Source organism: Pygocentrus nattereri, chromosome 8, assembly GCF_015220715.1.
Source record: "Pygocentrus nattereri isolate fPygNat1 chromosome 8, fPygNat1.pri, whole genome shotgun sequence".
Lineage (NCBI taxonomy): Eukaryota > Metazoa > Chordata > Actinopteri > Characiformes > Serrasalmidae > Pygocentrus > Pygocentrus nattereri.
Genome location: NC_051218.1, coordinates 39,093,086 through 39,105,807, shown reverse-complemented (window position 1 = coordinate 39,105,807; position 12,722 = coordinate 39,093,086). Strand labels below are relative to the sequence as shown.

Here is a 12,722-nt window from a genome sequence, read left to right as displayed (position 1 = left end):
AAGAGCTGGAGAAAGGAAAAATCTTTCAAAAGTTTCTGTAATTGCAGAAGGAAAATCCAGTGAAAGGTTGAGCCTCGCTGGACGTCTTGCTTAGTCAGTAGAGTGGCATGCTCTGGCAGGTAGACAGGAATGACTGAGGGTAAATAATTGTTTTCTTAGCTCATGGTGGCAGGCATGTGACTGAACCAATAAAACCTGCGCATAAGCGAGGGAAAAGAAAAAAAAGGTTCCAGTGCACTCAGACTGGCTCTGTAGTTTCAGCTGGCGTCTCTGATTTGCTGAGCGAATTGCAGGAGCTGCTTTAATGGAATGCTCCAGAGATCTTTTCAGCCATTATAACCCACTCAAATCAATAACATTCCGCAAATATTTCAAATCTTTTATTTTTTCTCCTAGATTCTGAATGTAATTGTCTAGTATTGCCAAAGATGACTAAGAAAGTTCTGGAGTTTTGGCCTGCAGCTTCATGTAGAAGAATCCTTCTGATCCTACGCTGTCTGCTGATCAGAAACATTTGTGGCCACATTCCATTCTTAAAAACAAAGCCATCAAAAAGTTTGTTTCAGTTGGTGCCTTAGAAGACCTTTTGGGTACCTAAAAATTTAATTTGATTTTTTTTTCAAGATAACGATCAGTTGAATGTGGCCACTTTTCACTGATGTTATTACGATGTGTTTCGCTTAGGAATGAAAGTTCAGGCTTGATGTACCTGAGTGATAAAAAAATTCACCATCACAGTAGCAGGACATAACTTTTAAGCAAGATAACTGAACTTGTTCTATCTGAAATTGCCACCCTGTTACATTCTTAAAAACAAAAGCATCAAAAAGCAGCCTTAGAAGAACGTTTAGGTACCTAAAAATCTAATGATGATGGATGGTTCTTTGAAGATGAACATCAATTGAACCTGGCTGTCTGAAATCGACTCAGCTATGTTACATTCTTAAAACTAAAGCGATGAAAAGGCCTCTGATGGAAAGATTAAATCCACCTGAGAGCTATCTGAAAACAAGCCGTAATGGAAGAAAGAAGCTTTAACACAATGTCTAGGTCACCACTCAAATGGCAGTGCTTACATTTGAATAGTGACCTAGAAATAATGCAGATGTTCAAGTTCAAAGGGAAAAAAAATCCTTTTTGGCCCCAATGTATCAAATCTACGTCCTAATGCAAACGTTTGGGTGCCCCTGGTCAAATGATATGTTTTGTTGATTTTCTGAAAATAAGTTAGCATCCTCTACAGAGACCACACATTTGCACACTGTAATGCACAATACCATAAAATACTATTTATTTCCTGAAATTAACACAAGAAGGAAAAATGAAACTTACAACTAAGCTTGTACAAAAGCCTTATTATTTTAAACTTGGTAAAAAAATAGAAACGGTGCACTAAAAATGTCATATTCAAGGGTGTTCCATGTCAAACATTTGCTAAGTTGTTTTCACTTACAAAATTAAACATTTGACTAATGTTTTTTTTGCTTGTGAATGACATTTCAGACTCAATGTACCTTGGTGATAAACAATTTCACTATCACAGTAGTGGGAAATAATTGAATTTGCCTTTAAAAACTATATTTGAGTACTAAAATCACAAGTTCTGTTGTAGCAAGTTACAACATGTGAGCAGGTGGACTTTAGCCTGGAACCATGGGTGATTGGAAGGGTCAAACTAGGAGAATAGGTTAAGAGCGTTAAAGATAAACAGTGCTGTTAATCATTTTTTAATGCATTATTCATTTTTAAAGCATAACAAACTCATTAACACATTAACTTTAACAGCCCTAGCATTGAACCTTTACATACTTCTCATTCACAATAGTGGATTTTCCATTTAAAGGTTCATTAGGGAGCCAAAAGTACTTGACATCCACTCCACTTGGCACTGTTATTTTTGCTTGGAGGATGCTGGCAGTGGGGCAGTGGACAGTGAAGGTGGGCACATCCAGCATGCCCATGGCAGGGTGATGCTGGTGCTGCTGTACCCAGCTCAGTGTGTGTCAACGTGGAACACCAAATTATAGAGTGCAAAGAGATAATCCTGACAGCAAACGCAGAGCCGGAGAAAAGACAGACAGCGAGGTCCAGATAAACAACAACCCAATGCATCTGGACCGTGATAGGTTGACAAATGACTGGCTAACTTAGGAGCTTTCTGTGAGACAAGAGCACTGCTGGAGTGCCAGAGAATAATTCAAATGTGCACTCCAGGGCAGTCTCTTATGCAATATATGTATTTTTAGCTTTGGGGGCATTTTTTAATTTGCATCCATTTCTTTTTAGCTTGTTTCTCTCCGGATGATACCTCGCCTAGGCATCCCTATTATTCATCCACAAACTGGAGAACGGCATTATTGCTGTTTGAGGCTTTTGAATAACTCCTTTTAGTGTCACTGCCTTGAGGCACTGGAGGTTTTTCTTCTCTGAGTCATGGCAATGACATTTGCTCTGTTCTTTTGAATAGATGAGTGTGATTATACCCGAGGTGTGCGCATTATTTCAATCATGCCAGATTATCTTATACTTTACTGGTAATGGTTCTCAGACACACTTTTGAACTCTTGATCAGAGCACAAGCAACTTCAGAAAAAAGAACCAGCGTCTTTGCTTTCACAGTAAATTGGGCTGTTTATAAGATGCTTCTTTGGCTGAGTATCCTGTACGAGATGGTGGAAAATACTGAAGATTAAAGAGATGTAGAAATGCTAGAAAACAAACTGAGATGCTTTATTACTTGCATCTGTAAATCTTATAAGACCGCAGAGCTAGCTTCTTCCACGCTTGTGCTTAAGATCACTGAGACTGCAGATGTATACGTTGGGAAGCAGATTGGGACAATGGATTATGTTTTGTGATATATTTATCACATTTGTATTCCCAATCTAAAGAACAGCACGACAGTAAAGCACAGGTGGCTCAAGGCACTAAGCCTTGGAGGCATTTTGTATGCATGATATGTACAAAAGTGGCACTGAGCAATTATCAGAATATCTAAACAGCTGTTTTGACTCAAGGTTTTAACTCCAAAAATGAACTAAATTTCAAATGTATGGCTCATAATCCTAACGCTCTCCACATGTTTCTTTGATGCCTGCCTCATTGTCTAGTCCAATCTCTACATAGCAACCTTTTCACTGCCCACCCTCACCTCGGTCAGGCTTCCAGTTGTTTTAGCAGTGACCTAGTGTTCCTTCGAATGTACTTTAAATTCAAAGCTACAGATATTCAAAAGATGTGCCTGGGGGGTCTCTAAAAGCAAAGCCTCATTCTACAACAGAGTAGGAGTAGCCATTTCCAAAGCCTAATATAAAATGTCACACTATTTAAAGAAAAAAAAAGCTGCAGTGTTCTTGTCAGTAGTGACCTGCAAACTGTTTACTGCACAGCATGTTTTGCACTGCACCTGCGCCCATAATGTCAACTTTTATTTCTGAGCAATGTTTTCTTTACTGCCTTCCGCCCGAGGACCGTTGGGATAGGCTCCAGCACCCCCAACCCCCCCCCCCCACCCCGCGACCCTGAGGGAGAAGCGGCTTAGAAAATGTGTGTGTGTGTGTGTGTGTGTATGTGTTTCTATACCACTGTTTTTCTGTCAAGTCTTGTGTGAACTCCACCAATTTCAGGCAGAAATATTGGTGCAAATAAATGACTCTGATTGTTCAAGTGTTCCATATACCCTTAATTGTGAACCCACAGAAAAAGCTGTGAATGTGCAGATCTGGTTGAAGTTATTGGTCACCAATTTTCTTCCCAATTTAGCCGTATCTACTTCCACCCACTAGTTAGGACTCCCCCAATCACATGGTACCACCAGTGCTAGGAGGGTGAGGCTGGCACAGGCTTCCTCCGAGACATGTGAATTGTCACTGCATCTTTTCTAAAGACAGCTTTCTAACAGACGCCTGAGCTGACTAGCACCACATTGGGTGATGAGGGGAGATGGGAGGCCATCCTACCTACCCAGACTGTGCCATTCGTGTTCTGTTGGACTCCTGTCCATGGATGACTATCGCATCACCAGGGATTGACCTCACAACGACACAACCACCACAGGATTCCAACCAACATTTAACCCAACTGAACCTGTTAAAGAGGAAACTGAAGCCAGAAACCCCCAAAACAACCAAGTGAAAGAGGCTACCTTAAAGGCTTGGTGGAGCATTCCAAATGATTTCATCAAGACTCTTGAGGCAGGTGTTGCATGTAAAGGGGTTGGATCCTAATACTAACTTCAGATAACTTTATTTTGCTTTAAGTTAGTTTGTTCCAATTCTTATGCCCAGCTCACACAGAGGGAGTAAACACAACAAATAGCATGATGTCCCTGTGTGGCTTATGCTGAATGGAAAACAATGCTCAGAAACAAAAGCTGAAATTCGGTGCTTTAGTCTCACACTCAGTGTTTGATCTAGAACACCCATTTTATGAAAATATTAAAACATTTATGAAAACATTATCCCAGTCTTTGTTTCTCACTCTATATCCATCAAAACATCTCTAGAAGAATGAAAAGGCAACTTTCACAGCATTTCTCCAGGTGTCTCTGAACACAATTTCTGACTCAACTGTCCTCATTTTGATCTCTGCATGGGATGCGCCATCAGTCACTGCAATCCCAGCACTACTTATATACTGAATTGTGATGATCTACTGTGTATGTGATATAAAACGGTATGTATGAATTCTGGTGTATTTTGCATTCAAACTCTGGTTTTGCCATATAACTTTATTAATATGCCATTATGCTAATAATATGCTAATTTACATTTATATAATTTATAACATAATACTAAAAACATAGTCAATCAGCTAATTTTGCTTCTCTTGCACTGGAGCGACAAAGCTAACATGTCTAAATCATCATGCTAATGCTATTGTTACTCCTGCTGCTACTGTTTTAACCCTCTACTGCACCGAATAGGAGAGCAATTAAAAAAATATATATCCAATTCACTTTTCCTGCATAAAATTGACCTGATTATTCAATTCATTTTTGTTTTAATAATAATGTGTGTGTGGGGTACGTTGCCTTAAGGCAACATTGTGCGACAATGAGACTAAACAATATTGATTCCTGTTCCCTGAAGTGGTGAGACCTAGTTTGTGACTGGCTAAATCCATTCAACTGTCACACAGTGTTGCCTCTTGGCAACAAACATATTTCTGCAAATTCACATAACTGAAAAATTGATACTGAGTGTTTGAAGTAGGTTTGGACGTGCCCAGGAAGAGATGGAATGACCAAATACATGCTTTTTTGCTGACTTACTCAAACTCTGCCCTTTATTTTTAACCTGTCAGTGTCCTTAAATATGTATAATATTATTGTAAAGTGTGGAACTGTTTGTTGCCCTGAGGCAACATTGTGCAATCGAAGCTTAACTTGTATTTTGGCCATTTTTATAAAACATAATGTAATTCAACATCAGAAACCACATAATAAGTCCACTTGAGACTATTTGGGTGAGTGTATGATGATCAGGCAAGCAGTTTTAGTTTAAACAATGCTAACCTGGTGACTCTAAACTTTTACTTTTCACTTGTTGCCTACTTTAGCCTTGTAGCTCCAGAGCAGAACTAAAGAAGTAAACACCTCTTTGGACACCTCTGCTCAAATGACATGCTTTGTAGACTTTATGCATGCGAATAAGTTAATAGCACATCCTCTACTGGTCACAAACTAATATATGGCTTTTTCTACAAGGTATTAGTTGGTTGAACTGTGGTTGAAGGTCCTCTAAATTCAGTCACACACTGTGCAGTTTTGTAAATCTTTTTCCTGGTGACTCACACTCTGTTTGAATAGATCATTGTGTATGGACAAAGCTCATGATTTAAATGCTGACACTGTACACACCGGATCACAGCTTCTACAGAGAGCACTGTCTATGAAAAATTATCAATAAAGCTGTTACCTTCAAAATAGCACTCTGCATGTCGGAGTACTAAACGAACTTGTTGAGAAACTGAGCTATAGCAGCTCAGCTCACCAATATGTGCACTGAAACCAAAAACAGGAAGTGATGTACATGGACAATACGGTCTCTCTATAGCCGGTCTCACAAGGATAGTTTAAAAAAATCACTATATTGACATTTATACCTCGTAATTCTATTTAGTACAACAGTGTAAAGTTGGTATATTGGGACATTGGACCTCGTTCACTGACATCTTTCTACGTTTGTTCTCAAATTTGTTGTTGAGAGAAGTCCTAAGAATACGTCTATGTCAGATTCATGACATTTTCTTAAACCACAGAATTGTTCACACCTTTGTGCTCTTCAGTGTGTATAGATTCTGTTCTTACCTCAGAACAAACCCCAAATAAGAAAACATAGTCAGAATCTTCATGAAAACTGTGTAAGAAGACATATCTTCTGAAGAACGGTTGGTAAACAAGGCCCTTTGCTAGCAAATGTGAACTTTTTCACCATGGTGTTAGCCTCTGTGTATCCTGTTTTGGGTAAGTGGTGGTAATTGTGCTTTAAAAATAAGCTAAAATTGCACATTGCAGGTCTGGCGGGAATTATCCAAGGCAGAATGTTAAACATGACAACTTTGTTTGACTGCCATGGTTCAGCAACACTTTTCTGTGTAAGCAGACCCACATTAATTAATGTGCTTATAAATATGGCAACGTACCCTCAGCCTACATCACGGATCAGGTACCCACTGCTATCAGATATTAGCATTGGTGCATTTCTGTGAGTAGCAGTATGAGTACATGAGCATGGCATCTGGCTGATAGCCAATCAATGCATGCCTAATACTGGTGAAGATATGATGACAATAGTAGATCATTCACTCATACCCTCAGTGAGTTGGTGTCCTTCACCAAGTTTTGAATGAGTTCTCTTTGAAACTCCTTTAACACTTCTGCCGTCTAGTCACTTTATCTAGACACTTTATCCACTTTATCCACTGCTCTAATTCAATATCATGCTGCTATAGCAAACTTACACTCTGGACTTCATATTGCTGCTAACTGCCTACTCTCCTACTCTCCCTCTCTTGTGTACTTTTCTATTTTGTGTTTTTTTGTATCTATTTGCTTATATTTATCTATTTTAATAACAGCTCTTGGGTGTAAACTGGACCATGAGATCTTAATTTCGTTCCACCTCATGTACCATGTGATGCGAATGACAATAAAATCTCCTTGAATCCTGGAATCCTTGAATCATCCAATTCATCTGCTAGGGGAAGGGGTCTAATGTGCAATTACACATTTCCACCAGAGAGGTCTCCAAATGCAGGTATTTATAAAACAGATCTTTAAAGTTCATAGATGCATTAATCAGTCAAGAAGCTCAGACCATACTGTCTAAAAGATCAGTCTGGCTGAAAGTAAGAGGGAATAAGTGATGAAAACGTATGCCTCCCTAGTAGGGTTGGCATCTGTCCCAGGCTAACGTGCTTCACTCCACAGTTAAAACAATAACATGGATGGAAAATGAACCTGACAACAACAGCCATACATCTTCAAAGGTATTGCTGTCCATGTAAACAATTAGATCATCGAAATACTATATATTCAGCTTCATATAAAATGCTACAGAGATAATAATAGCAGAGCCAGGAGTGTGGACCAGCTGGAGGGGGAGTTCTCCCGCCAAAGCGGAGATCAAAGTGCAAGGATTAGCAGGCTCCAGATGAGTGGGCAGAGCTACACTGTAAAGGGAAAAATGCTCCCTCATATATTATGCATGCCAGCAAAACACAGGCCACGTCTCAAGCTGCCTGACCCATGTTGGAACCCTTCCTTCTGTTTGTACAGGGCACTGCCAGGCCAATCTCTCAGCCCTGATGTAGACCTTGAACTTCAAAACCCAACCTTCTGAACTCTGTCTGTGGACTACATGTCCCAACTCCCTTACATGACAATCAGGGAGAGATAGCCTGCCCTTCCACTGCTGAGTGCATCACAAAGCGCACCTACATCATTTAATATCTCCCCGGACATATAATACCCTTTGATCTCTTCTTTGAATTACATGTTTCATGTCCGTTAAGATTAAACCCTCCATGTAGATGCATTCAAAGGTTATGAGTACTTGTGCTAGCCTGCAGACTATCAGCATTCTGAGCTGAACAGGGCTTGTACACTGTCATAATTCAATGGAAGCTGTATGCGGATAAAAGAAACCCATAAATGAAATGGCTTATAGGTTTCATGCATGGGTTATGCAGGAAAGTCATAAAAAGTGGCCACTACCATTCATTTTAGTTGTGTCTGCATTGCTTCTGCAGAGGCTTGGCTCAGAGCTATTCAGCTAATGTGCAGAAAGAAAATCATGAGGTAAGCATGTGTGTTGTGATTCAGTGATGACCTGAGCTGTAACTGGTAAATGAGATATGCAGAGATATGATACAGAACTGTACAAAAACTCAGAGACCACCCTTCACTGTCAAAAGAAGCATTAGGTGCAAGCTATTTCTATGCAGATTAGACAAAAGATAGTCCAGTTGCACAATGAAGGAGAAAGTCTAAGTGTTACGGCTGTGCTCTATGTGTACATTGCTCTTTGTGTTTCCTGTTCTTTCAGTGTTTTTCCCTGTATCTGTTTGTGTATCCCTCCATGTCACTAGCTGTCCCTGATTCTGAAGGCTGCCAGAGCTCAGGTAGACTTTGTGTGTTGACTGTGTGTATAAATAGTGAAAAAAAACTGGAGTTTCCAAAACTGGAGTTCAAAAAATGATCAAAAGATTCAGAGAAAATGGGATTCCAACCATGCAACTAACAGACCACCAAATTGTCCGGGGCAGACATGGGCTGGAGGTTAGGGAACCAGCCCTGTGACTGGAAGGTTGCCGGTTCAATCCCCTTGTCTGACGGTCCATGACTGAAGTGCCTTTGAGCAAGGCACCTAACCCCCAATTGTTCCCCGGGTGCTGTGGATAGGGCTGCCCACTGCTCCCTAGTGCTCCCAAGTGTGCTCACTGCCCCTAGTGTGTGTGGTCACTAGTGTGCATGTATGTATGTGGGTGTTTCCCTGCACGGATGGGTTAAATGCAGAGGTCTAATTTCACAGTGACAGATGGTTCTCAATTCAATTCAGATAAACAAAGAAGCTGCTGGTATAAAAAACTGGAAATAGAATGGAGTGGCCACCTGAGAGTCCAGACCTTAACATCACTGAATGTATTTGAGATTATTTGGATTGTGAGAAGCAGAAGATACAACTAACTTCTAAGACTGAACTTTGTACTGCATATGGTATAAGTTTGCTAGGGCTCCAAGAGCTCCACTATTCATCCTAATTCTGCCCCTTAGCGAATACCATCATATTTTCCAAATTGGTACACATTTGTTTCATCCATAATCATATCAAATTCAAGCATGTAAACAAAACTGACAGCCATGCTTTTCTGAAATGACTGCTACTTTCTTGAGCAAAGGAATAGCTTTTGGCTAACAACAAATGAAAATTAATATGAATGAGCTTGCATGATTTATTTGTACAGTGCTAAATGGCACTACATTTTTTTAGCAACATTAGCTTGTTTTGGGGTGAAAAGCAGCTTACAGGGAAAGCTTTTCAGGCCTGTGGCCTGAAAATGTCAGTTGCTTTGAAGTTTTGAAATGTTTGAAATACCTGCCACCTTTAGAACCGCACCAAGACCCTGCTCTATTAACCCATAGCCAGTCCTTCAGTGATCACATTATACTCTAGCTGTTGCATGGCTAAGCATGCAAGTGAAGAACAAAAGTATATGTTACCATTAGAACTAGATAAAAGGCAATCCATGAGATAAAAAACCTCTCATTATCCACTTTCCTTGGAATGATTGTGCTGTAACTCTTCAAACCTTCCTAATGTCTTTTAAGTGGCTTTAGTTAACAAAGCCTTAAGTCACTAAGTCACTATTAGTGTGTCTTTTAGTGTTGTCATGGACTGTTAAGGTCAGTTTTGGACTAAATTGCTAATGATAGGTAATGCTAATGATGTTTGGCCAGTATGAAATGTCATTTACTTTAGGCTAAGAGGAATTTCACCAATTTTCAAAAATGATGGATAATACAGTTAATAAGTTGTTTATAAGTTGCGAAATTGTTTATCACAGTGAAACTTACTGACTTCTGGTGGTCGTGATAGGAACCAGGGGTCACAATGTCTACCCAAATGTGGTCATTTTATTTGCTATCCAGAATGACCAGTGAACCTACACATGAATTTTATTTGCAAAAACAAAAAAAATTGTATTTTATTTATATTTATATTTTATATTTATATTTTTGAATTTCAAATTTTCGATTCTAGATTTAGAACCATTGACCAATTGTGCTGGCACACAGAGGAATTTGACCTCTGCATTTCATTCATAACATAATAGAGCACACTTATAACCAGAGCAGTGGGCAGCCCTATCCACGGCACCCAGATAGCAGTTGGGGGTTAGATGCCTTGCTCAAAGGCGCTTCAGTAACGTCCTGTATTTTTTAAATCTTATCAAAAATGAACGTCCTCATCTGGCAACATATTTCTACCCATTTCATGTAATAATGTTCTGTGAGGTAACTTTAAGAGGCATTAAACTCTTTGGATGCCTGGTTCCTATCACCACCACTGTGAACAATTCTGACTCTGTACGTTTCTGTACAATTGACCATTTCACATCAAACCACTATAATTGACTTTGTTTACATCTTAACGACTTAGTGAGTTACACAGAAACGTTTAAATAGTACCACAATTTCTCGCTAGTCTGGAAAGCTTGCTCCTATTGTCAAATCATGGACACTCATCTTATGTTTTAGACATTGATATTTGCTGACCATTATCAAACCGCACAACTCACAGCAACATCTGAGTCTCTGCCACATAAAAGGGCATTTTTGATCACTTGGTCCTTGTTCTATTATTACATTTGAAGGTTATGAACTATTAATGCACAGACAGATAAATAATGCAGAACTATGGTAAAAAGTGAAGCTCCATTATAGTGAGATTTGAGGAGAACATCATGATTTAAACATACGCGTCTTCCGGGCAGAATCTTCCACAAAGAGAGAAGAGATGTCCTCATCCACGCCGGCTTCATTACGGGCGATGCAGGTGTATGCGCCGGTGTCCTCAAAGTGAACGTTGCTGATGTGCACTTCGCTTCCATTTGCTGTTATTTTTATTTATTTTTAGAAAAGGAAAGAGCAAAAAAGGACAACTTAAAAAAGTGCGACTGAAAAACGAATAGATATTTTCCTCCAACAACTCCACTGGACCCCTGTCTACACTCTGGAACTGCAGCAATTCCATTTCTGTTAGCCTCTCTAATAGGATAGTGAGAGTGTTTTTGATAGTGGCAGAAAAATTCATGTTGTTCCCGAGTTGTCACATTGGGTTTGGTTTGAAAGGCTGGCGTTGTGGAGGAGGACTATTTTTGTTGATGATAGCCCCACTGGGAGGATTTCTGATGTGAGAAAAGGCTCTAGATCCTGACAAACATGCCAATCATTCATGCCCATAAGGTGCTAAAGCACTATAAATGACTTAGACAGACATTAGCCATTAGCCATAAGCTAATGTGAGGTATGTGGGGGAGGACATATTAAGTATCAAAAAAGCACTTGCATGGCTTAGCAAAACTTCTTTGTTTTAGCTGGTCCTTGAACAGGAAAGAAATATGACCTTACAATGTTGTTCCACCCCAGTCAAATTACATGTTTTTCATCCAACTGAAAAAAAGTTAACACAAATACTGTTTTTTGCTGAGTTTAACACATTAGAGAAAAATGAACAATAAAATGTAACATTTCTTTTGCACAGGCCATATATTATGTGTTAAATTCAACTATTTAAAAAAGTAATTCAACATTAACTTGTGGAGAAATGTTTTTTCTCTAATTTGTTTTTAAACAAAACATAATTTGACCAGGGCCACATAAATGTTGGCATGTTATAGTTCCCTAAACTGGAAACAAATTATTGTTTATTGTTCAGGAACTCTTCATGAAGTAATGAGTTCTTCATGTTTAAATGACTTCACATGACTTGCACAGCCATTAACATCTGTACACCCATAACATATTAAATCTAATAACATTTGTGTGGTTTTATGTATCAAAAACAAATGTCATTTATTTTCATCCATTTTCCAACCTTTCTTTACCCCTTTGATTTGTTTTAGTTTCTATATCGTCCAGATAAATATATTGTGTCTCATTTAAAAAGCTGGCTAAAACACCTCTTAGAAGTTCAGTGTGAATAGCTAAACTCCTGTAGGCTGGAGAGGTAATACTAATAGTTTTTAGTGAATGTTCTTTGGGCTGGTCAGTGTCCAGATTTACACCCTATAGATGATATTTGGGCTCAAATTAAAGAGAAACTAGCTTGGCAATATTTTCCAGCTGTTTAAAGCCATCAGTGCTGAGTAGAACAATGCTGACTCTTCTTTTTGTAAAGGGCTTTCTGCAAGTTAAGCCAAAGGCAATGTTTACAAAAATCAAAGGAAAAAGCTATCCTGTACTGTTACTTTATCTATTCCTTTAATTCTTGCTAATTTGCCGACTAGTAATTTGTTAAGACCATTAAAAGTTTAAAAGTTTGCCACTTTGTGCTTGGCCCCCTTTTGTTACTTGGGAGTGTGTATAAATGTGACATTATAAAAACAACAAATTCATAATCAGCTGTTTTGCAGGTTAATGTCAATTTTAGACTGCATAAATTGGAGAGTGAAATGAATGCTTTAAAACTTTAACAATATTTACATACTTCTCCAAA

The 12,722-nt window shown here is 38.9% G+C and overlaps 1 protein-coding gene across 4 annotated transcripts in view; it reads right to left on the bottom strand.

Moving 5' to 3' along the window:
* The window catches only part of fstl5 (follistatin-like 5), a 242,777-nt gene that overhangs the window by 30,627 nt on the left and 199,428 nt on the right, over nucleotides 1–12,722 (bottom strand). For all 4 annotated transcript variants that reach the window (XM_017692046.2, XM_017692048.2, XM_017692047.2 and 1 more), the window contains one exon: nucleotides 10,984–11,118. In XM_017692046.2, coding sequence (XP_017547535.1) covers nucleotides 10,984–11,118 — 135 coding nt within the window. The remainder of the gene's footprint in view (nucleotides 1–10,983; nucleotides 11,119–12,722) is intronic.